The following is a 23,476-nucleotide window of genomic DNA, read 5'->3' as shown; positions in this document are numbered from 1 at the left end:
TTTTGTTTTGCATTCTCATTCTAATGTTAAAATGAAGGTGCCCCCCCCCCCCCCCGGTCCCAGGTTGTCGAGTAATGGTCTACACTATTGCATAGGCCTGGAAGTGGCAGTGTACAAAGCCCGGGGATGTCCTCTGAAATACAAGAAGGTGTGGCAGGCATGGGCAGACTACAGGGAAATAAATAGTGCTGGAACTTGTCCATCCCACAAGACATGATGTCAATGAGGAAATACGCTGGCGTGCAGGATAGGGTTGGACGGGGAGGGCATGGCATGAGAGAGCGTGTCTTCAGGCTTTTCTAAGTTGTAGCAGGTACTGTAATTTTGGGAAAGGGCTGGGTCTGGGTGTGTTGCGCAGGTATACATGTTTCTTTAACATTCATTCATTGTTTTACGAATTGTTAGCCGGCTAGCCATATATCTTCAGAAAAGATTAATACAATGTGGTTTAAAAAAAGGTGGGCAAGTGAGGTTATGTGTGTAGTTAATAACGTTTATCATTTTGAGTTAATGTCATAAAAATAACTTGTTTTGCGCATTTGCTAATACATTGTGTGCTGTTACCTTGAACTGTATATAACAATTGTTATTAGCCAACTAAAAGGTACATCATTTATCCACCTCTAAAGATGAAAGGCTGAGTCAGGCGTGCTGTAATTTGTAAGTGTATAACTAAGCTGTGAGTGCTTAACTTACTGAGTTATCATTGTGTCCGTTTCCCGAGAGCAAAACATAATTACCTCAAGTAATATTTTAGAGGAAAGTATTGTTCCTAGAATTATAAATTTGGAAAATTGAGCTTCTGCTTGCAAATAATGAAAACAATATGGTTTTCTTCTAAAATATGTTGTGTTTGACATTTAATTTATTAACCTCAGAATCATGGTAAGTTCTTTAGATATACTTATTTCACTAACGTATGTTGTGCTAGAATAAACACTTAAAATAATACAATTCAACTAATATCTTTCTTTTTTGTTTTCAGCTAGAACAAATTTCTTTGATTCTGGAAACAGTTTGGAAGAAATACAGTCTTAATTCTTCTGTTTTCTCCTTGTAAGTAGCTATACTTAAACAAGTTATTAATCTTTTATTTAATTATAGCACATCTTAATCAGAAATGCTTTTTATTTAGCCAGCGGTGGTACTAAAGTTGTTGTGGGTATTTTTATAGTGTGACATAACCGAAAGGCAGCAGAGCGCTGTACATGGCTAAAGACAAGCATGAAGTCACTGAGGGATAGGACAGGTAGCTGGGTTATGGTATGTTAAGGCTACCTCTATCACCTGTTGACTTAGAGTGCTTGGGAAGCACCCAGTACAGAGATCCGCTGCTTTTTGTTAAGTTTGTGATATAGCAATGACATACATACATTTAAACATATATTCAGAACTCCGTTTTCAATTCCAAATATGGTGTTGCCTCCTCGCTATTTATACCATCTGATCTGAAACCCAGTACTACCTTATTTTTCTTACATGGGTTCCTTGATTTATCATGACAGAGCTTGTTTTTACTGTCAGAAGGGATATGGAAGATTCACATGGAAATTTAATGACGTTGGGCTGCCGCTTTGGGACGCTTGGAGTAGATTACAGCGAAGAACAATGAGGACATAGCTATTCTAGAAGTTCTCGGAGGACCAGCGCTTTCTTGATGGTTTCAACTTTGTGGAAGTTAAGGTGGATCATTTTTATGGATGTTAAGGTGATGTTAAGCTGTAGAGTGGCTATTGAGGTGGTGAAGGTTGCAAGCCACAAAATTATGTAAAAGTGCAACCTGCGATTATTACTGTAGAGGTAGTGGATGATTCATTTCAGAGGAAGGATAAACTGGGTGCAGTGGTTCTGGGGGTTGGTCTCATCGAAAAGTAAATGGTCGGGTTTGGCTGAACTCGTCAGTAAGCCGTGGTTGTTCTTTTAACCACCACTACAAAATGATATCAAATTTGTGTGAACAGTGATAGATATAACCATTTGGATCTCCTCTGCAAAGGGGTGGTATCTGAATCCAATTCATGGAGGTAGTGCAAAGGAGAAGCAGGGGGAATAAACATTGAGCTTTTGAGTGCCCCCACTCATAGTAGGGTGGCAGCAGTGATGGTTACACACCAGGATGCAGATTGTGCTAGGCTTGTATGTTGTGGTCCATAGTATATATGGCACCAAAGAGGTAATGATGCAGGTGTAGTCATTAGAGTGGGCCAATTGCTTAAAAATGGAAACAATCAAAAACAGATATTCTGTGTGCTGTATACTGTTCCTACAGAACCTAGATGGAAGTGGGTTGTCATATATGTTGGAAGTGAAGGCCTGGTCACAAATGTTGAAGATACATGCTTAAAGAGAATGAACAAGCAATGAGAAACAGGGAAGCCTATGGAGTGGCAGGATAGTTCTGTGAGGGGTTTTCCGAGTGTGATATTGGACCACAGTAAATTTAAAGGAGGTCTGGAAATATCAGACCATAGTGCTAAGTTAAACTGCCAGTGAAGTTAATGAGAGTAATTTGGTAGACGGTTTTGATGATTTGCTAAGCAAAAGGATCAGAGAAGGCACATAAGGGAATTGGCAGATTGGAGAGTCCTTTACTTTCAGTAGATGAGGTGGGGGAAAAAGGAGGGCTAGAGCTATGGTGAGTTGTATTGCATAAAAGGAGAAAAATGCACAAAGAGATTTACAAATTGCCTGGAACTTGTGAAGAAAGTGGCTAATTGTTATTTCATGAGTCAAATGGGTTGGTGAGTCGGCAAGGGCTGGGTCAGAAACTGTTGGAGAGATCTTTTGTTAGGGTCTTAGCATGATGATTTGTTTTATGGTTTTGCCGTATAATGAAAAGCTGTGTGTGTGAGGGTGTGATGGGCGTGTGGGATGGTCAAAAGTAAGACATTAAAACTGTGTAGAAAATACCAAGAAACTATTTTAATGTGGAGGTTCCCCTGAATTGATTAAACTGGACCTTTACTGGCTCCTAAAATCCTTTTCTCTTTGCGCATTATACAGTTTCAAAAGAGACCACTTTCCTCCAAATTTGAGGTCTCAAAACCTGCCTAGAAAAGTCCATTTAAAATAAGTACTGAGGGGGCGTGGCCAAGATGGCGAGGTGAGCGGACGCACTCGCCATGAGCTCCCCCGCACCTGAACCTTCTGAATTTACGCTGATCTCCCCCCGGTCGGCCATAGAAAGACGGCAGGGGCGAAGGAGCAATCTCTGGTCTGCCATAGAAAGGCCCTGAAGCCGAGGTCTTACCGAAAGAGCCCCGGAAAACAGATCGAGGCCGGAGCGGGGCATGGAAGTAGCCATGAGGCTCGATCCGCCGGCGCAAAAGGAGACGCCGAGACCCGCCCTACGACGGACCTGGGAGCGGCAGGCTGCTGGATTGTGGGGGCGCGACCTTAGCGGCCCCCGCGGACGCAACCCAGAATCTGCAGGACAACCAGAAGCGCTCAGCAGGACTGCCGGTGCAACCCGGCCGGCACGGGATCTCTACGCGAGGCCGGGGACGCGGCCTATAACCGGAGCGGCCCGGAACTCCTCGGCGGAGCGGGCGGAAACGAGACCTGCCGCTGAGGTGAGGTGGAGGCTGGCGGTAGCGGGGAGAGAAGCGGAGAGCAATCCTCCGGGGACACAAGGCACGAAGATTACCGGGAGGGATAGGCCCCGGCCCAGGCCTGCCTAAGGAGCGCGGCCTCCTTTTCACGTGGCCGGTCGGCCATTCGATCCTCGCTTCAGCGGCTGACAGTATATTTCGGGGCCCCCTCATCTCAACCAGCCGCTGGCAGAAGTACGGAGCCGATAGCGGTAGGGCCGCTGACCGGAGAGGACCGGTGGCCTAGAAGCAGGAGAGGAGTGACCAGCCCCCTCCCCCCCTCTCTACGAACTAAGTGGCGGACACCGGAGCGAGTGGCCTGACTGGGACCTGGGGGCCTCCGGCTGTGACCGCCCCATACGAAAGTGGACCCCACTGACCTACACTGGTACACGGACCGGCGGTGTCGCAGAGAGTGGCCTCTGGCCCGGAGCGACAGGCACAGCGGCCCGTGCGGTTGGTCCGCGGCTTGGTGAGCGCATTGGGTCATCGCCGGCAGACGGCAAGGGCGGCGGAGTCACAAGGCAGCTGCAGGCGAGGGCCTGCGGGCGGACACATCCCCGGGGTGCTCATGCCGACGGGGGGCATGGATGGCCTACTGAAGCAGCCCGAGGACTGCAGGAGACCCGGTTGCTCACTACTGAGAGGACACAGCAAAGACCCAAGAAGGAACTGAGGCACGGATCGAGCCCAGGCGATCCCCTACGAAGGCGAAGACGACTGACGGAAGCTCACAGTCAGGTCGGTGCTTCGCGGGGAATACGGGCTGGGACCTGCCAGACAGCAGCAGAGGTCGGGTGGGCCTGGAGGCCGCAGAAGTAGCGATAGCAGCCCGAGGTCTTAGAAGGGTACGAAACCGAACTGCACCAGATTGGAAGATCTATCACATGACTGGTCAGTAGCGGGTGGTGTATACCGCACTGTGATTGCTCCCGGGGGTGTGCGCCGAAGATCTGTGGTGGAGGCGGGTGATCCGCTGTGCGCACCGGGGCCGACGGACTGAACAACAGAATCGAGAGAGGTGCCCTCCCCCGGTTGGCAGTGCCCCTCCACATTGTTGGCTGCCGCTTCGGGTCGGAGACCCGACAAGACTTGCTTTAGTGGTGCCCACGTCTGCAATGGCCGGCAACAGAGGGAACAAGAAAGGGGAACGGACATTGCCGGAAATGATGAGCAGGGGAACAACGAAGCAAGACAAGGGGCAACACTCGCCAGGCCCCTCGAGAAGCTCACTGGAGGTGGGAGATAGGGAGCCGCCGGTCACCAGGTCCTTCCTGGAATCTCTTTTCAGTTCCCTGCGGGATGATTTTCAGACACTAAAACAGGAGGTAGCCGGAGAGGTCAGAGAGGTGCGGAGAGAGGTCGATAGCCTAGGCGAAAGAGTGGCTACCATGGAAGGATCCGGACACTCCAGGGATGAAGAGATCGGGCATCTACAGCAGGAAGTGCTGCGTCTAATGGAACAGCAGCTAGACCTCCAGGCACACAATGAAGATCTCGAAAACCGGTTCCGCCGGAATAACATCCGGGTCCGGGGAGTGCCATCCAGAGAGGAAGGGGAGGACGTCGCTGGATACTTGCAAAGCATGTTCAGGGAGATACTGGGTGAGCCAGAGGACTTTCCTATAAGAATTGAGAGGGCACATAGGGTGGGCGCGATGCGCCGAGCCTCGGCACCCCCGCCTGATATACTGGCCTTCTTGCCGGACTTCCCGCTTAAAGAGCGAATCCTTCGTGAAGCAAGGAAACGGCAATCGTTGCAATTCCAGGGGCACCCGGTTGCTCTCTTCCAGGACTTATCGACGATCACGCTTCAAAAACGCAGAACGTTTAAAATAGCGACAGACTTTTTGAGGTCCCATGGGACGCAGTATTCATGGGGACACCCTTTCCGACTCATCTTCCGGTGGAATGGAGTCCTACACCAACTTCGCTCACTTCAGGACACCTGCGAAGTGCTGGGGATCACCGCGACAGATGAAGACACCCGCATGCCGCGCCGTAGGCGTGTCACTAGAGAAGGCTGGCAGAGAGTCCCCGACCAGCGGCCTTCTGCCTCCTCTGCTCGACTAGACTCACCCACCATCCGAGCTGGAATGGACTGTGCACTGCGGGAGGCGGCTGGAGACAATGCCCTGAATGATGTTGCGCTGACGGCCTAAGACGACTCCGGGGGGAGATCCACACAGCCTTCCTCATTCTGCAGGTTTGGGGGTTCTAGGGGTTGGGGGTGGCGGGAGAGGGTGTAGTGGCTGGACGTCCACTTCAATACTTTACCACAGACTCGTGAGGACCGGACTGGGACTATGACGTTCTGGGACTCGTTGAGGGTCAAGGGGAAGGGGGAGGGGAAGGATGGTGGGGAGTTCAGGGGGTTTGGTTGGGGAGGTGGGGCTGGGGGGGTGGGGATGGGGAGTTTTGGGAAGGGACTGGGGAGTTGGAAGAAAGGGGGTGGGTCGTCCAGTGCACTATGCAGGTCCTAGCCGCTTTGGCGGCATTCATATACCTTGCCTCGCTCGGGCAGGGAAATTACGCTTTCACTTACACCTTCTCCTATGCCTCCCGGCACTTTTAAGGGGGTGACCCTTAATGTCAGGGGCCTCAACAACCCGGTCAAAAGGCGGGCAGTATTGTCTCTCCTGGAGAGCAGCCAAGCTGATATTTGTCTCCTTCAAGAGACACACCTACTATCCCGAGACACTCATAGAGTGCGCTCACATAAATTCCCAACACAATTTTTCTCTTCTAGCAACACTAAGACGGCGGGGGTGGCAATCCTGGTGGCCCGACACTTTAGGGGGGAAATCCTTCACAAACACGCAAAACACAAAGTTCGGCTGTTAGCATACCGGTTTAGGATTGGAGGTATCGCTTTTACAGTTGGGTCCCTGTATAGCCCTAATGAACAGCAAGAACGCTTCTTGCAATCAGCGCTTGTAGACATCACTGCTTCGCAGTATAGGCATGTTATCATCGGAGGAGACTTTAATATGGTCTTTCACTCAGCCATGGATAGATCCGCGCAACGCTTCCCGCAGGTCTGGAAGTTCTCAGCCGGGTGTAAGGCACAGTTGTCGGGGGTATTCGTATTACTCCCATGCCCACAAGACGTATGCGAGGCTAGACCATCTCCTGGTCACAACCCCGGTACGGGCTTTGGTCTCAGCGTCGGACTTGGGAATGCTGTCCTTATCAGACCATGCCCCGGTCTCCGCCACTTTGTGTCTACCGCCGGTGGGTAATCCGCCCAGAACATGGTGCCTCCGCAACACCTTGCTGCACAGGAAGGTAGTGGTTGACCGCATCGAGGGAGCTATCCGAGAGTATCTGTCCCACAACGATAACCCTGACACCACCCTAGAAACGCAGTGGGCAGCCTTGAAGGCAGTCCTTAGGGGGGAATTTTTGGCCATCTCCCCTGCTGAAAATAAAGAACGACAGAACAAGAGTAATGAACTTACCCAGCGGGTCCGCGAACTCGAACAGATGCACCGCAGGACGGGAGCCCCCAGGATATGGAGGCAGCTCAAGGAAGCAAGGAAACTCCTGGCGGCCCTAGACTTGGACCGCGCGGAGTACGCTGCGCTATGCCTGCGCCATGCATACTACACCGGGGGGAGGGGGACCGCTGTGGCAGACTGCTGGCTAATAGGCTCCGAGTGGCGCATCAGAGTCAGCTAGTGAAAGAGATCTCTGACTCCACAGGGACGGTGGTGACGGAAGACGCTCATATAGCTGAAACGTTCCGCAGATTTTATGCAGTTCTATATGCCGGAGACCTGCCAGATGAAACTGCGACGTCCACATACTTGGACTCGGTCACCCTGCCCTCCCTGGACTCCTCGCAGGCAGAGCACCTAGATAGGGAAATTCGAATAGAGGAAGTAATCTCCGCCATCGCCAGACTCAAGCATGGCAAGGCTCCGGGACCGGACGGATATACCTCGCTTTTTTATAAAACGTTCTGCACGACATTAGCCCCGATCCTCACCCGCCTTTTTAACTCGTTCGCTGCTCCAGGGGCCATTCCACCTGACCTCCTGCGAGCCTCACTCACAGTTATCCCCAAACCTGGGAAAGATCGGACGCACTGCGGCTCTTACAGGCCGATATCCCTCTTGAATGTGGATTTAAAACTGTACACGGGGATCCTTGCGGCCCGACTAGCCCCCCACCTACCGGGACTTATAGATCCGGACCAGGCGGGATTTGTTCCGCGGAGGCAGACGGTGGACAACACCAAGAGGATCGTTCACCTCTTGGAGAAGGCCTCCCGGATTCCTGGAGAGAGAATAATGTTGGCGGTGGACGCTGAGAAGGCGTTTGACCTAGTGCATTGGCCTTATCTCGAACAGGTCTTGATGAAGGCGGGCATAGGAGACAAGTTCCGCTCCATGATCCTTAATAGCTACAGATTACCGACTGCGGTGGTGCGAGTGAATGGTTATAGTTCGAGGAGCTTTAACATCGAGAGAGGTACCAGGCAGGGGTGCCTGCTCTCACCCCTGCTCTTCGCCCTTTATATGGAACCATTCGCCCAACGGGTACGTAACAATACCGGGGTGCGGTTCGGGGGCTTTACTCACACCATAAGCCTCTACGTGGATGACATCATACTATCGCTAGGCGAGCCCCGGACGGCCCTTCCGGCATGCATCGAGGAGCTGGACTCCTTTGCTGCTGTCGCGGGTTTTAAAATGAACATGGGGAAATCTGTGGCTCTGGACATCTCCCTTACGCCAGCCACTAGATCTCATCTACAAGGCCTATTCCCCATGCTCTGGTCGTCGGAACTGGTGCCTTACTTGGGGATCCAGCTGGCCCCCACCTTGCTGGCCATGGTGACGGCTAACTACACCGCACTGGGCAAGAAGATGCGGGAGGAACTAGGGCGATGGAATCGCAGCACTCTTTCCTGGTTAGGTAGAATAGCTGCTGTCAAAATGACGGTCCTACCCCAGGTTCTTTACTTGTTTCGGGCCTTGCCGCTCCAGCCACCGGTCGGGTGGATCCAACAGATACAGGCAGACCTCTCGCCTTTATCTGGCCAGGCAGGAAGCCAGGAATGCGCAGGACTCTCTCCATGTTAGCCCCTGAGGCAGGAGGGCTGGGAATACCAGATCTTCGCAAATACTTCCAAGCAGCACAGCTGCGCTATCTGGTAGAATGGAGTAGGTGGCAATCAGATAAGCACTGGCGCTTCCAGGATCAGGCAGTGGCGGGGCGACCCCTGCAGGAAGTCTCGTTTCTACGCCGGCCTCACCGCCCCGCGAATCTGTATGCCTCCTTTGTCACCAGAGTACCCCTGCGGGTCTGGGATGCCACCAACCTTGCACATAATCTTACTACATTCCCGTCACCACTCACACCGTTGGCGGACAACCCGGACTTTTCTCCGGGGATGGAAAGGGGGGCCTTTACCCACTGGCGAGCAGCCGGGTGTCGAGCCCTGTGTCATATGTATGGGCCAGAAGGAGTCATCCCCTTCCCGCACTTCCGACAGGAATTCTCATTCCCTGAATCTGAAAGACTCCGCTTTATGCAGGCTCGCCACTGGGCACTACACCCACAGGTACGGGGGTCGGCCTATAGACAACTCCTCCCGTTTGAGAAATGGCTTCTGACATGTACGTCAGATTCGAAATTGATCGCAGATCTCTATAGGCTACTGCAACCACTCTCTTCACACCTTTACAACCCGGGAAGGGAGCGCTGGGAGCGGGAGTTGGGTAGGACACTGAGCCACAAGGAATGGGAGCAGATATCCTACAGGGCAAGACACTCGGCATACCACATGGGCCTCACTGAAACGCTGACTAAGGTTTCTACCTACTGGTACTATACGCCGGAGCGGGTCCATGAAATGGACCGTAGCAAGGACGACATCTGTTGGAGAGGGTGCGAACACCGGGGCACACTGACACACATTTTATGGGACTGTCCGCTTCTAGAGCCCTACTGGAAGGAAGTGTTAGATGAAATTGATTCCCATTTTGACACAGAACTGCCACGCTTCCCCGCATACACCCTGTTAGGGCTCCCAAACGGGTTGGTGTATCCCCTCAGATCAAGCAGGGGCAGACAGATAGCTATTGCATTGGGTTCAGCAGTTCAGAACATTTTATTACATTGGCGCACCACCACATTACCTTGTATCACGGGCTGGCTACATAGATTATGGCATGTACTGGGCATGGAGAAATTATCACTCACAGAAGCGGGGATATAGAGCAATTTAACGATCTTTGGCAACCATTCCACTCTTTGCTAATCACTGAATTCAAGGAACTCACCTGTCCCAAATACCTCCGCCTGCAGCACCAGCCACCTGAGTGGATAAGGGATCCACCTCTCTCGCTAAGGGCGACCAAGGTAGACGGTTGGAAGCAGACCTGCGCACTGGACGATGGGTGGGTGGGGGGTGGATGGGGAGTGGGGGGGAGGGGGCGCAGGGGAATTGGGGATCCGGGAGTTGGGGTTTGGGGGGGGAGTTTGAGAAGGGAAGGTTATTCTATCATTGCAACAATGCATATCCTTCAATGTCGCTGCGGACTGGCCCACGATCGAACTGTCCTTTGAAGATACAACGCTGTGGGCGCGGCCTTGTCCGCACTGACCTGATGCCTCATACACTCTGGATGTTTGTCCATTTATGTTGCACCAAATTAAATACTTTAAACCTAAAATAAGTACTGAACTTACTTAAACGTGAACTCAAGGCTTGTTTTCCTATTGGTGTCTATCAAGATGGAGAAAGCATTGTGCAAATCCTAATGTACCATTATGTTAAGTTGCGATAAACCTCACCAGTGACCAACTATCCGCACTGCCTATCACACCCAAAGATCATGAAGTGGGCACACATTAACCTTGCCAGTCAAAGGGCCTCCTAGGACCTCTTTGAATGGTTGTCTGTTGATAACAAGTCCATGGTGTTTGGACCTCTTGGGGGCTCCATTGCCCAGTCAGCATTGCACCAAGAGGCACTCATTGCACCTTCTGTCCGCGCTCTCCTGCAATGCTGGACAATTCCGTCATGTTTGGAGCTGCTGCCAGACTCCATTGCCCAGTCAGCATCATGCTAGGAGGTGCTCACTGCAACCGCTGCCTGCGCTCCTAAGCGCCGGTGCACTCCGGCAGTGCTGGACGATTTCATGGTGTTTGGGGCCTCTGGGAAACTCCATTGCCCAGTCCGCAATGCTCAAGGAGGTGCTCACTGCACTTGCACCCTCTGTCTGTGCTCTTAAGTGCTGCCTCTCTCCCGCAGTGCGGGCCGCGCATGGGCCTCACCAATCAGGCCAGGAAGAGACTGGTTAGGGCCACCCCCCTTGATCCTTTACTCTGGGGTCTGGTCCGTGTCTGGGTAAGAGTTTCTGTCTCTATAGTGTCTTACTGTCAACTGCCTAAATCTGTCACGGTTTTCCTCTGTGGTTAGGGCTTCCTTTGCGGGACTAAAGTGGTGCTGGTAGTAGGAGTTTGGGATTTTGTTTGCCCCATTTGTCCATAACCTTTGGGCTTAGCACAGAGGAGCAGCAAATTCTGCGTTAAACATTTTGTAATTGCGAGTACCATTAGGGCTCACTAGAATGGCTACTTCTACTCCTTCATGGGAAAACGCAAAGCAACAGATACCCTGCAGGGGAGAAGGGTCAAAAATCCTAAAGCAGCTGGGACCCCCAGTACGAGGGATCAGTGGACAGACAACCTGACTCTTAAAGACATAGACAACCTAATTGAGGAAGTCAAAAATCTCTTGGGAGGAGGTGACACCAGTAATGCAATGCCGGGAACTGCCTCGAAGAAGGTCTTATCTATTTTTATGAAGAAAAGACAAGCTAATGTTTTTCGGCCCCTGATACCTCAAGTAAAACTTTTTTCTCATTTTGCCCAAATCAAAGGATGATATACCCGAGACTAAGTGTTTAACCACTATGCCTGAACCTGCATCTATTATTATTATTAATTACATTTGTGAGGCGCAAACAGTTACCCAAAAAGGGTTTCCCGGCGCGGGCCAGACCAAGGAATAGGTAGCGGCTTAGCGGTTATTGGTTGAAAAGCCAGGTTTTTAAGGATTTGCTGAATTGGGCAAATGCTGTTTCATTCCGAATTGACGTGGGAAATGAGTTCCATAGGGAAGGACCGAGGTAAGCAAACGATCGTCCACCCATTTAAGATAGTTTGATTTAGGCACAGTAAATTTCCCTTGCGTAGACGAGTGAAGGCAGCGAGAAGGCATGTAGGGGCAGACCAGAGACTTAGATAATTAGGGGCCACACCCGTTTTGATTTGGAACATGTAGCTCAGGGCTTTGATATGATTCTCCACCCTGAGCCTGTGTAGGTCACGCAGGTGACCAGAGACAGAGATAGCTCTAGGAACCCTGCAAAGTAGTCTTGCAGCCGAGTTCTGAACCATCTGTAGCCTGCGAGTCACCACCTTATTGGCCTCCAGGTAAAGAATGTTACCGTAGTCCAGTCTAGAGGTGACCAGCGCCTGGACTACAGTTCTCTGGGCAGGCTACGGCAGCATCCAGATTATCTTTTCTAGCCATTTCAAGATGGTGAAGCATGTGCCGGCTACCTTAACAGCTTGATGTTGCATAGTTATTGAGTCATCTATGATGACACCCAGGTTGCAGACTTGGCGAGAAGGCTGAGGAAGTGTGCCCATCTCACTAGGCCAATGTTGGGGCCCCCAAAGATCCTTGTTTTTTCCTAATACCAGAACCTCAGTCTTCTCTCCGTTGAACTTAAGGAAATTAACCTGCATTCATGAGGCAATTTTACCCAAGCCCAACTGGAGGCGGGAAGTCTCAGCAGCGCTCTCCATTGACAGGGAGAAGATAATCTGGGAATCGTCTGCGTAAGAGAACAGGGACAAACCAACATCTTCAGCAACATCAGTCAAAGGTCTGACATACAGATTGAATCAGAGAGGGCTAAGAATGGAGCCCAGGGGTACCCCATAAGGTGAGAGGAGGGTAGCAGAGCTAGCAGTGGGAGAAAAAACTTGGAAGGTCCGATTGGCAAGAAAGGAGATGAGGCAATTAAGTTCTGAGCCACAGGTGCCCAAAGATCTTAAGTTTTCCACTAACATGGTGTGAGACACCGTGTCAAATGCTGTTCTTAAATCAAGCAGTATGAGGGCCACTGTGTCTCCTGCATCCAGATGATGATGCAGTCTTTCCGTGACCCCAAGAAGCGGAGTTTCTAATGAAAAACCAGCTTTGAAACCCGATTGGGATGAGTGAAGGATTTTCTGTGATTCTGTAAACCCGGACAGCTGGGCACAGATGTGCTTTTCTAAAATCTTGGAAAAAGCTGGAAGCAGAGAAATAGGCTGGTAAGTGGATGGCAAATTAGGATCTACGTTGGCCTTCTTCAAGAGGGGGAGCACCATAGCATGCTTCCACTCTGGTGGAACTGTAGCTTCCTGTAAGGAGGCATTCAGAAAGTCCATATTTACTTGCAAAGATGACGGCTCGATCTTTTTGAGCACTGACACAGGAAGGGGATCCCTGGGCGATTCTGACTTGACGCTGTCTAAAATCCATTTGAAAGAGTCTATGTTTAACAGGGGCAATATAGCCAGTTTGTTTTTAGGTGTACAGAGCACCCTAATGGATACTGACTGTACGGAATTTGAGTTTTGCAGTGGAGGGGAGCTATTGCACCGAAGGCTCACTATTTCTGAGAATATTTTCTCTACTTTGTGGAGAAAAAAAAGCCACATTTTGACATTACTGATTGTTCAGTGAGGGACGTCTGGATTGAGTTTCGGAGCCTGAAAGCTCCTTGACCATGCTAAAAAGTGTCTTACAGCCGTTCAGTGAGCCACAAATAGTTGCGGATACATGCTCCGCGCGAGCAGATTAGGGAGTGGTGTGGCGCCGTGGCTAAGGCGACTGACTCTAGAATCTGGGGATCACGGTTTGATTCCCGGCATCGGCGGCAGATTAGCCCAGCACCATGTGACTCTGGGCAATAGCTTGCTTAATCTTCCCAGACGGCCCCCAGTGCCTAGAGACCCTTACGGGTGATTGTGCGCTTTACAAATGTGGATTATTATTATTATCGGCAAAGATTGTGATATTCCTTTTTAGCCCTTTTATAATCAGTTTTGGAGTCCAACGGATAGTTCCTCCTCCAGCGCCTTGCATTTAGCCTTCTCTTTTTTGAGTGTATTGGTGAACCAAGGCGCTGGAGGACGATGATTGTTAGCCCTATTTAGGGAAAGAGGAAGACAGGTATCAATTGCGCTAAGGAGCCACTTTTGTACGGTATCCAAGATCATGTTCCAATACCACTGTCTCTATTGATACAAACTAACAGATTTGCACCCCTTGCAAGCTCTATCCCGGTTCCGGGCCCTCCAAAAGGCCCTGTAGGGCTATCGGAGGCTCCCTCCCCCTCCCTACTACATTCACTTCCTATGAACACAGCCATAGTGAAAAAAAGGTTTGCAGGGAACTGGGACTTGGCTCTTGATACTGCATTTGCAAGTAGAGGTGGCTGATCTGAGGTCCAAAGTTGCCTCATTAACATAGATTGGTGAGCTTAGATCCTCTGCCAGGCTGTCTATTGTTCTAGACTCCGATCACGGGGCGACTCCTCCTGCCTACACCTTTCTAATGCAAACAAAATGGCGGGAAAAATCAAAGCATCCGGCTCTACCCCACCACTTTCCAAGGTCATACCACTGGTTGGGCATGCCTGCTCACCATCTAGCAATACCCCCCATTGACAGCCTCTATGCATACACATGGGGAAAGAAATACACATCATGATCCGGCCCGAATGGGGGGGCTGAGATAGGTCCAGGATCAATCCAGAAACATCTCATCTACCAGGGAATTGTTTTATATATAGTTAATGTCCCCACGCTAAGTAGCAAAGAATATGAAGATGAAGAATCCTTAATAAATAAAAGTATATTCCACATATGTCAGTCTTGGAATGTTGCTCCATCGTCCCCTCTGACCTGTTGCATGCAAGGAGTCTTTCTGGCACATCTAAACCATTTGGGTGCTTTGATTATATCAGGCTAGAGCTGAAGGCGAAAGTGCTAGTGGATGGCTTAATCAATGTGGGTCTCCATCGAGGCTTATCATCCAGCTCAATATCCGGGCTTAAATTGACCCCCCCATTCCCCTGCGACTCATCAACTGAAAGGAAGGAAACACCCCGCGAAGGAGCAGTGGACTTTGGGACCTCCATAAATGATTACATACCCAGGGGTTCTAACTTGAACCTGTAAGTTTGTCCCCTAAAAATAGCATTACACCGCTAACCCTATCCCATGAGGCTCAAAATAGCATTCGACCTCAGACTAATATTAACATTCTGTCCTGGATTATAGTGGGGATTAACTTTATTGATTTATTTAATATCTGCCTTTTGCAGGAAACTTGGTCACATGACCCGCTGCACAGACCAGGCTATATCGCTTTTCATGTCCTGGCTTGATCCTTCAGAAGGGATCGCCCATCAGGTATCCTCATTTGTGTGAAAGTGGCCATTGACATCAAATTCTCTGTAGTGCCTTTTATCTATTATGATTTTTTTTTTTTTTTTTTTTTTTTGGAAAGTTTTATATAGCGCGAACAAGATCTTTGCAGATATCGGAGCGCTTTACAATGGCACGGGGGTGATAGTCAAGGTACATGTGCACAGTTACATAGTTGAGGTAGATAGGTACCATGTGCATAGTTACATAGGTAGGTCAAAAAAAAAAAAAACAGGAGGTAGGTCGCAGGTGAGGTAATGACTGTACAAGGTGCATAGTCAAACAGTTGCGCCAATAATATAAAAGTACAAAAGTGAGCATATACTTGTTTAAGCGTGCTTAACGTGTTTTAGGAGATAACATAAAGGTGTGCATAGTTGAGGTAGGTGAGTGCAGGATGAATAGTCACACAGGTGCATCAGTAGTACAAAAGTAGGGATAGTTGAGGTGGTGTAGGTACAGTGTGCAAAGTCAGACAGGTGCGTCAACAACATAACAATATACAGAGAGGGAACGTATACAATCAAATAAGTCATAATACAAGTAGTACAAGTAGACCGAGGGGTCCAAGGCAGGTAATTACTGAGCGGATTCATGAGAAAATACAGAGTAATAGATCATGTGTATTTAGCCTTGAGGATCGCTTTTACTTCTTTCTTAAACAGTTTGTTGGAGGAGATGAGCCTGGTTTCAGGAGGGAGTGAATTCCAGATCCTGGGTGCCATTCCTGAAAAGGAGCGTTTATAGGTTTTTTCCTTCCGGAATCTTCGAGGTTTCAGCAGAAGATTGCTTGTGCTTCTAGTAATTCTAGAGCCACCCGAGATTGTCAGCTTTTGAGTGAGGTAGGCGGGTGAGTTCATGTGTACAGCCTTGTGAGTCATGCAGGCGATTTTCAGATGTATTCTGGCTTCAAAAGGTAGCCAGTTCAAGGATTTAAAGTCAGGGGAAATATGCGAGTGCTTTTTTGAGCCAGTGATGAGTCTCGCTGCAGCGTTAAGGGACGATCTTAGGGGAGCCGTTGTAGTTAGGGGGAGCCCGCAGAGGGCGGTGCTTCCGTACTCTATGTGCGGGATGACTGTAGATTGTACTGCAGTTTGGAAGTCTTTGGCTGGGAGGAAGGGTTTGAGTTTTCTCAAGGTGTTGATTTGAAAGTTCGCTCCTTTGGTTGTCTTGCTGATGTGCTGCTGCATGTTGAGATTGGCGTCAAGTGTTATGCCTAAAGATTTTGCTGAGTCTACGACAGTAGGTTGTACATTTAGAGCCGTTAAGTGCTTAAGACATGTTTGCGCCGTAGAGATTTTTGCGGGAGGTGAGATCAGGAGGAACTCAGTTTTCAGGGCATTGAGTTTGAGGTGATTCTCGGCAAGCCAGGATTGGGTGTTTCTGATCGTGGTGTTCAGAACCATGATGTCCTTGGGGGATTGTATTTTGAGATAAAGTTGGGTGTCGTCGGCATACATATGAAAATGAACATTGGATGTCTGTAGCAAAGTAGTGAGAGGTTCCATTACTAGGTTGAACAGTGTTGGGGAGAGGGAGGATCCTTGAGGGACGCCTAGCGATACAGGTACCGGAGAGGACATCGCGTTGTTGCTTTTGAATCTTTGTGACCGGTTGTGTAGAAAGGAGGTGAACCACTTGAGAACAGTCCCTGATATGCCCATTCTTGTGTTTAACAGATCGAGTAAGTTCTCATGTTTAACTGTGTCGAATGCTGAGGAGAGATCCAGAAGGATGAGGAGGCAGGTATCGTTTTGGTCTAGTATATGCCCCACAAAGCGATTTAAAAGGAATTCTACTCTTAATCGGCAGCCAATTAAGCTTTAAGTTCACTAATCTAATCATGTTTGAGATATTTCAACAGCCGGACTGCAGCAAATTGCAGCCTCTGGAGCTTTAACAAACCGTGTTGGGCAGCTAAATACATGGCCATACAAGAATCCAGGCATAAGAGCACTAGAGAAACAACCACTAACTTGAAGATCGATGGGAATAAAAGGCAAACCTAAAGTTATTTTTACCAAAGAGAAACAGGATGAGGTCAAGTGATTCAGGGGTGGGGGAATCCTATCGCCCGACGCCCGAACCATGTGGTTTTTATTGACGGGCAAGAAGATTTAATGTCTATTTTGTCCTACGGACAAGTAGACATTAAATCACGTCAAGAAAATAGGCTGTGGGCTTGCAGAGAGCCTTTGGAGCCCTCTGATTGGCTAGCAGCTCATGACTTCACTGGGCTCTAACCAGTGATTGGCTGGGGAGTGAAACGTCACTACTCTCAGCAAGCAGTTGAACTTCGGGACCTCCGCGAGCGAGGAAATTCCTTTTGAGGTAAAATTAAAGCACTGCCAAGGCGCCCGCCATAGCACTGCTAGTGTTATTTTTCCCTGCATGGATACAGATTCCACTGAAATATTGGACTAGAACTTTAATGTCTGCCTGCTGACGGCCCGTCGCTAATGCAGCATCATTGTGGCTGTAGAAAGGGCGGGCTGACTCCTCACTTCTCTTGCCGACTGCACACGTTTCTTTTGGTATGCAGAGTGGATTAGAAGTCCATTTCATACCAGAGGTCTGACACTGATTGGGCAATTCCTCTCACAAATGAGCGATATCTTTCCCATTTGTGAGAGAAAATGCTCAATTTGCCAGTGCCTATTTTTCTGGATTAATTTAGTCCGTTGTGCACATTTTTTTTTGAACTGCAAATGCCTCAGCATCGTCGCTGCAGTGTATCTTTAGTAATTGTAAAAGGAGACTTAACTGTTCCTTTGAAAGCTAGTTAATTGCGTTCAGCATGAGCACTGCACACATCGACACATCAGTGCCAGGACTTCATGCGGGGGTTAAAAATACATCGATTTTAGAAAACGAAAGTAGCCGCCTCACTGTTCTAATGCTGACGGTGTAAAAGCTCTTTGTGACCGGGATTAGTATTTCCACTGAAGAACGCTCCCTCCATCGCAAAAGGTCATGAAAGGCTCTCCAATTCCACCACCAAGGAGGCATGTAGGCGCTTGTGTTTTGGCTGGGCAATTAATCAGCTTAATGTTCCGGCGTGACAAAGTGAGACAGCGCTGCACTGGGTGGGGGGTAAGAAGGAGGATCGAATACAGTAGCAGATTAAAAACCTCAGAAGGAGAAAGTAAGTGAAGGTGGAGACAAAAGGAGAGCATGCAGTGATATCAGGCGTGATCTACAGTGGAATAAAGTTATCTGCAGGCGTGTGCTTATGTGGTCGGAAGGGAGCTGCCTAACTGAGTATAAGGGGAGTAACTGTCACAGTGAGCCACACATTGTTTTACTTAATTTTGCAACTTCAGCTGCGCCGCGCTCAAAGTGTAGCAAAGAATGCCTACGGCGGATCACAGGGAGGCACCTGATGTACCTCTAGCAGCCACTTTGTTTTTCTCTGTGAAGACTATAATGATCGCCTTAATATTGTATTGGCGTCTGCCAGAATAATGTCCCCTCTGCATAAGTTCACATATCATTTGATATTTCTCGTGCAGCTGCCAACAGTGATACACTCAGAAATAAATAAGTGTCCTTGTAGTAATGTAACTGGCGCTCATCTAAGCGCTCCAATACGTTCAGGTAGAGTTTGCGCTATTAAACTGCAAAAAAAGTCATTCTTTTATTAGAAATGCTCTTTCAGTGAGTCATATGCAAGTGTAGTCATGTCTTAAAATAACTCGGGCTAGAATATTAGAAACAAGTGAAATCGGGAAATGGTGAGGAAGATATGAAGGGTACTAGCATTAAAGAAGAAGAGAAAATGCTGATTTCACTTAGCAGGAGTTCAATTCTGGTGGTGTGTTCATTTGATATGTGCTACTTTATACAAATAGATATGCAGAGCTCTGCCAATGAACACAACTAGATCAGTCTGACTGTGTGTGTGTGCTTGTGTAAAACAGGGGGGCTGGGCCTCTATTAACAGCTCTGCAATGCACTTCAGTTCTGCCTCAAATAGCTCTGCAAATGCACGTTCACGTTATATTATTTAATCATAGTCCAGGATTCTTTTGGTGATTGTATCCCTGCAGTCTTACTTGAATCATATGTTTGTGATGACTGTCCGTTATTTGTGATATGTCTGGATGCTCTGGGATAGTTCAGTATTCTGGATAGCTGTGGCTTGTTGGCGAAAGATGTTCATTATTAGTGATCATGTTTTTTTTTTTAAAGCAGTGAGTTAAGTAAGTACTGGTTGCAATTAGTTGTGACATTATGCAACATCCTGCTTGAGTGCAGAGTTTATTTACAGTAGTTATCTGCTATTTGTGATGTGGCAGAATTCTTGACAGTCCGGAACTATTTAGATACTCTTTGTGAAAGAGAACCTGTTCTGGCTTGATAAATAAAAAAAAAAATAGCTTCCATGCTTAAATTGTGTGATCTTAGGCAAATATTTTTTTTCAACCAAACTAACTTTTTCTTTTTGAATAAGACTCCCTGCTTTCCATTTTTACTGATTTTTACAGATAAATACAGACAGAAAACCATTTATTTTCTTATCTGTTTTTATTTTTAAATATTGATAAAAACTGAAATTGGCTGCTTTTTGAGTGATTCTAAATACCCTTTTTAATGATTGCCAGGCCAATAACTGTGTGAATTGATAGGTCAGGGGTTTAAAAAAAGGAACTTTAGTAAAGAGGCTTACACAGCAGTAGATATGCACAAAGCTGATACTGAAATGTGCATATTTTCACATAAGTGCTTGATTTATCTTCTGCATGTGGCAGGCATTCAAGCATGACTGCATTTTTATTGGTTTTATTGGTTAAATGCGGAAATATACCAGTTTCAGCTTTTTTTCTTCATAAAACTCATAATAAATATGGATAAATACAGATAAAGTTGTCAAAAATAAATATGGATAATATACAGACAGAAATGTCAAAAAAATAAATACCACATAAAACCGGGAGCCCTATTCATAAGTATGGAAGCACTAATGTTTCTCTGTCAGCTGGAGCCCTTATGTTTGATGTGGGACGGGAGTAGGTGGGACAAGTGAATTTTACAGGACATGTAGATCTCGGTGGATTTTTGTCCCTTGGACAAGTAGATTATTTGGAAAATTCCACACCCCTGAAGATTTTTTACCTTGGGGACTAGCAATGGAAGAGGGCTGAAACTAGAAGGCCACCCAGAAACTCTTAAAATACAGATTCGATCCAAAAAGGAGAACAGTCTTATTGGAGTTTAGTTTTAAGTAAAGACTGCCCATCTAATTGCTTATAGCAGACATAGTAGTTAAATCTTTAGGCAACACAACGTGCAGCCCAACCCACAACTACTCCCCCCTCAAGTACAAGCAGCTCTACTCGCTTCTCATAAGAATACACGGACAACTTCCTAGCTTCCAACTCACTTCCGACTTCTTAGGTATATTCATCTCCAGAGCAGGTACACACACCTATAACATATATAATGTTTATAATCGGGTTCCAGGTGGAGGAGATCCAACGCAGATGATTGGTGACCTTAGGTTGCATAGGGCCTCACATGAGCCACATGAAAACATTATCTTTTCCAGTGATTTTAACACAACATATGAACCGTGGGACCTGGGCACAGACTCCCCTGTCAGCGAGGAAGATGATGATTGGGGAATTCCTCCTCAAAATGCTACCCCAGTGAAGAGCTGGACAAGCGCTGCCTATCAGCTCTTGACGTTCACCCTATCCTGCGGTCTGAGGGATTGCAATGGCTGCAGAGTATCAGATCCCCATGCTGCCTACACCTTTAACCGCCCTGGATACAAAAGTGGAATCAACTGGGTGCTAATGTCTCTGAATCTTTGGGGATATTTAGTTGATTTAAACATAATGGATGGGCACGACATTGACCACAACGCACTTCACTGTTCCTTAAAAGATTGTTTAATTTTAGGACGAATATCCCTGTATCTCTTAGTACTAACCTGGCGCCCTTGAATGACAAGAGAAGGATTAAATGGGATGAGGTAGCAACAAACTCAGGCATTCGATATCAGATGGTCCAGGGACTAGGGGATGCTGTTCCAGAGCTGGAAAAATTGAACTCTGTCCAAAGCAAGGATCAGTCTTGTATTCTGAATATTTTTAGGTGTAACGAGGTCTTGTTTAAAAAACTTGGGGAGTGCTCTAATGGCTCAATTGGTCCCCATCCTCCGTCAGTACGTACCTGGTACAACAAGGCCTGCAACAACTAGAAAATTGAGCTGTGCCAATCCCTTATCCGTGGGATGTCTACCTGATTCATGAAAAAAGGAACAAGAATAAACGGGTTCAAATGAGAGCACGTCGGGACTGGGAGTCCCTTGTATGGGAAAACATATGTGAAGCTGCTGTACAGAAAGATTCGAGGAAATTCTGGAAACTGGTGGCAAATCGCGACTGAAGACTTAAGAATCTGTTTGCGGACTGCATTCACCCGGAGGTATGGCACACCCACTTCTCGATCTTTACAAGCAGGCACCCAGGGTGGACGTTGACGGGGCTCTCCTTTTGGAAGAGGAAACCATTTCCCCACCTGTGTATCTCAAGATGGAATTGAGTGATTCCACCAGTGCAATAAGAGCTATAGCTGCATTTAAAGTGGCTGGGCCGGATGATGTCCCAGGTGAACTTTTCCTTGCAGATCATGATTGTTGGGCTGCGTATTTCAATATGCGGTCAACCCTTATTCTTAGGGGGCTAGTATTCCATTCAGCTGGAAGGCTGCTGAAATTATTAACATTTTTAAAAAGGGTGCGTGGGACTCTCCCCTAAATCTCCCCAAATTATAGGCTGATCAGTATTATTGATGTTGCTCAAAAGGTTTTTGCTAAGCAAATTCCAGGTAAACTGGAGGGGTGGATTAAGGACCACCAGGCCCTCTAACCCCTGCAGGCTGGCTTCCGAAAGGGGGTTAGTACAAATGGTCAGGTTTTTATTAGTTTACTGGAAGACAGTTATTTTACCAAAGGCCATCTTTATCGGGCCTTCGTAGACCTAAAATGTGCTTTTGATCTTGTACTGCGGGAAAAGCTGTGGGATGTCCTCAAGAATAGGGGGTGCACTAATTGAGTAATCTTTATTGATTGGTTAAAAAAAACCATTTACAATTTGCGCATGACAAGAAAAAATTAATAAAAATGAATGTAATAAAAATAATTTAAAACAGTTAATTTAAAATAGCTTGGGATTCAGGGGGCCATTAAGATCTAATAATGTTCTGGTACAGTACTTAAATCTGGATTACTTGTAGACTGATTCGGTTTATGGACAAATTTTGAAAGCCCAATGTTTAGCTTGACGTTGTCAGGGTCAAGAGCGGCCATTATTGCCTGGCGACAAGATCGAACTTCCAACTGGATACATTGGCCACGCAACAGTAACCGTCTGGCTGTAAGCAGTGCAGGGCATGCACAGACGATATGTTCAATTGATTCTGAATGGTAGCCGCACAATCTGCATTTCGTGCAACTACTCGGCCGCCGCCATTCCGGGAGGTTCTTCAGAAAGGGCCATTCTCCCATCCTCAGGGGGTGGGTTCCACAGATCTCCTGGATGTCTGGGTTCGCTTTTATGATGATACATACACCCAAGTCAGATGGGGACTGAGAGGGAAGCTCACTGAATGAATCCCTATCCAAAAAAGGACTGCGCCTAGGGTGCGTCCTTGCACTGATCCCATTCTCTTTTACCACAGCGATGTGGCCACCTACTCGCTGGACAAAATTATGCAGCTTGACTGGCTGGTCACATGGCCCACCCTCTTATTACTTGCTGATGACACTCTTTTGTTGTCAAGGACTCCTAGTGATCTCAAACTCCTAGTGTTTGCAGCTTTTTGCTCTGGTCTGGGGCTGGTAATTAACCATTTCAAAGCAAAACTAAGTTCATGGCCATCATACTCCACAAGTTGTTCAGGGGCTCGATCCTGTTGGAGGGTAGTCCATTGGACAAGGTTTCTGAATTCATTTATCTGGGAATCAAGATAACATATTCATGTCTTGGATGCCCCAGGTTGAGAGGAGTAGTTTGAACCTCTCTCAGAAGGGGCAAGGCTGAGGGTAGGTAGTGCACTTTACGGGCTGAAGTGAGGGGCAGTGCTACCGTGACTCCACTGGGAGGGGGGGGGTTTGGGGCAGAGAATTAACTCAGCTCCCAAAAAATACCCTTCTGATACTACGACGAGACTTGGGTATAGAATCCATGACCCATAAGGCCCAACTAAAACCACTGCTATTCTGGCGAAGGTTGAAGTACTTTGTGGACTCCTATAATTCTTTCCAGGATGTAGCTTCACAGGACAATTCAGGTAAAGTTAAATATATATGTAAGGGTAAAAATCTTTCCTCCCAAGTAGGCCAAGGTGGACTGTGGTCCTCCCCTCCCAGT

General features: G+C 47.8%; 1 protein-coding gene across 1 annotated transcript in view; it reads left to right on the top strand.

Moving 5' to 3' along the window:
• GSAP (gamma-secretase activating protein) overlaps window positions 1–23,476 on the top strand; it is a 764,805-nt gene that overhangs the window by 602,507 nt on the left and 138,822 nt on the right. Inside the window, exon 25 of the mRNA XM_086967359.1 lies at window positions 986–1,056. Within this exon, the coding sequence (XP_086823485.1) occupies window positions 986–1,056 (71 nt within the window). The remainder of the gene's footprint in view (window positions 1–985; window positions 1,057–23,476) is intronic.

Source organism: Lissotriton vulgaris, chromosome 1_1, assembly GCF_964263255.1.
Source record: "Lissotriton vulgaris chromosome 1_1, aLisVul1.2, whole genome shotgun sequence".
Classification (NCBI taxonomy): domain Eukaryota; kingdom Metazoa; phylum Chordata; class Amphibia; order Caudata; family Salamandridae; genus Lissotriton; species Lissotriton vulgaris.
Note: the sequence above shows the minus strand (reverse complement) of the source record. Positions and strands in the feature narration are given on the sequence as shown.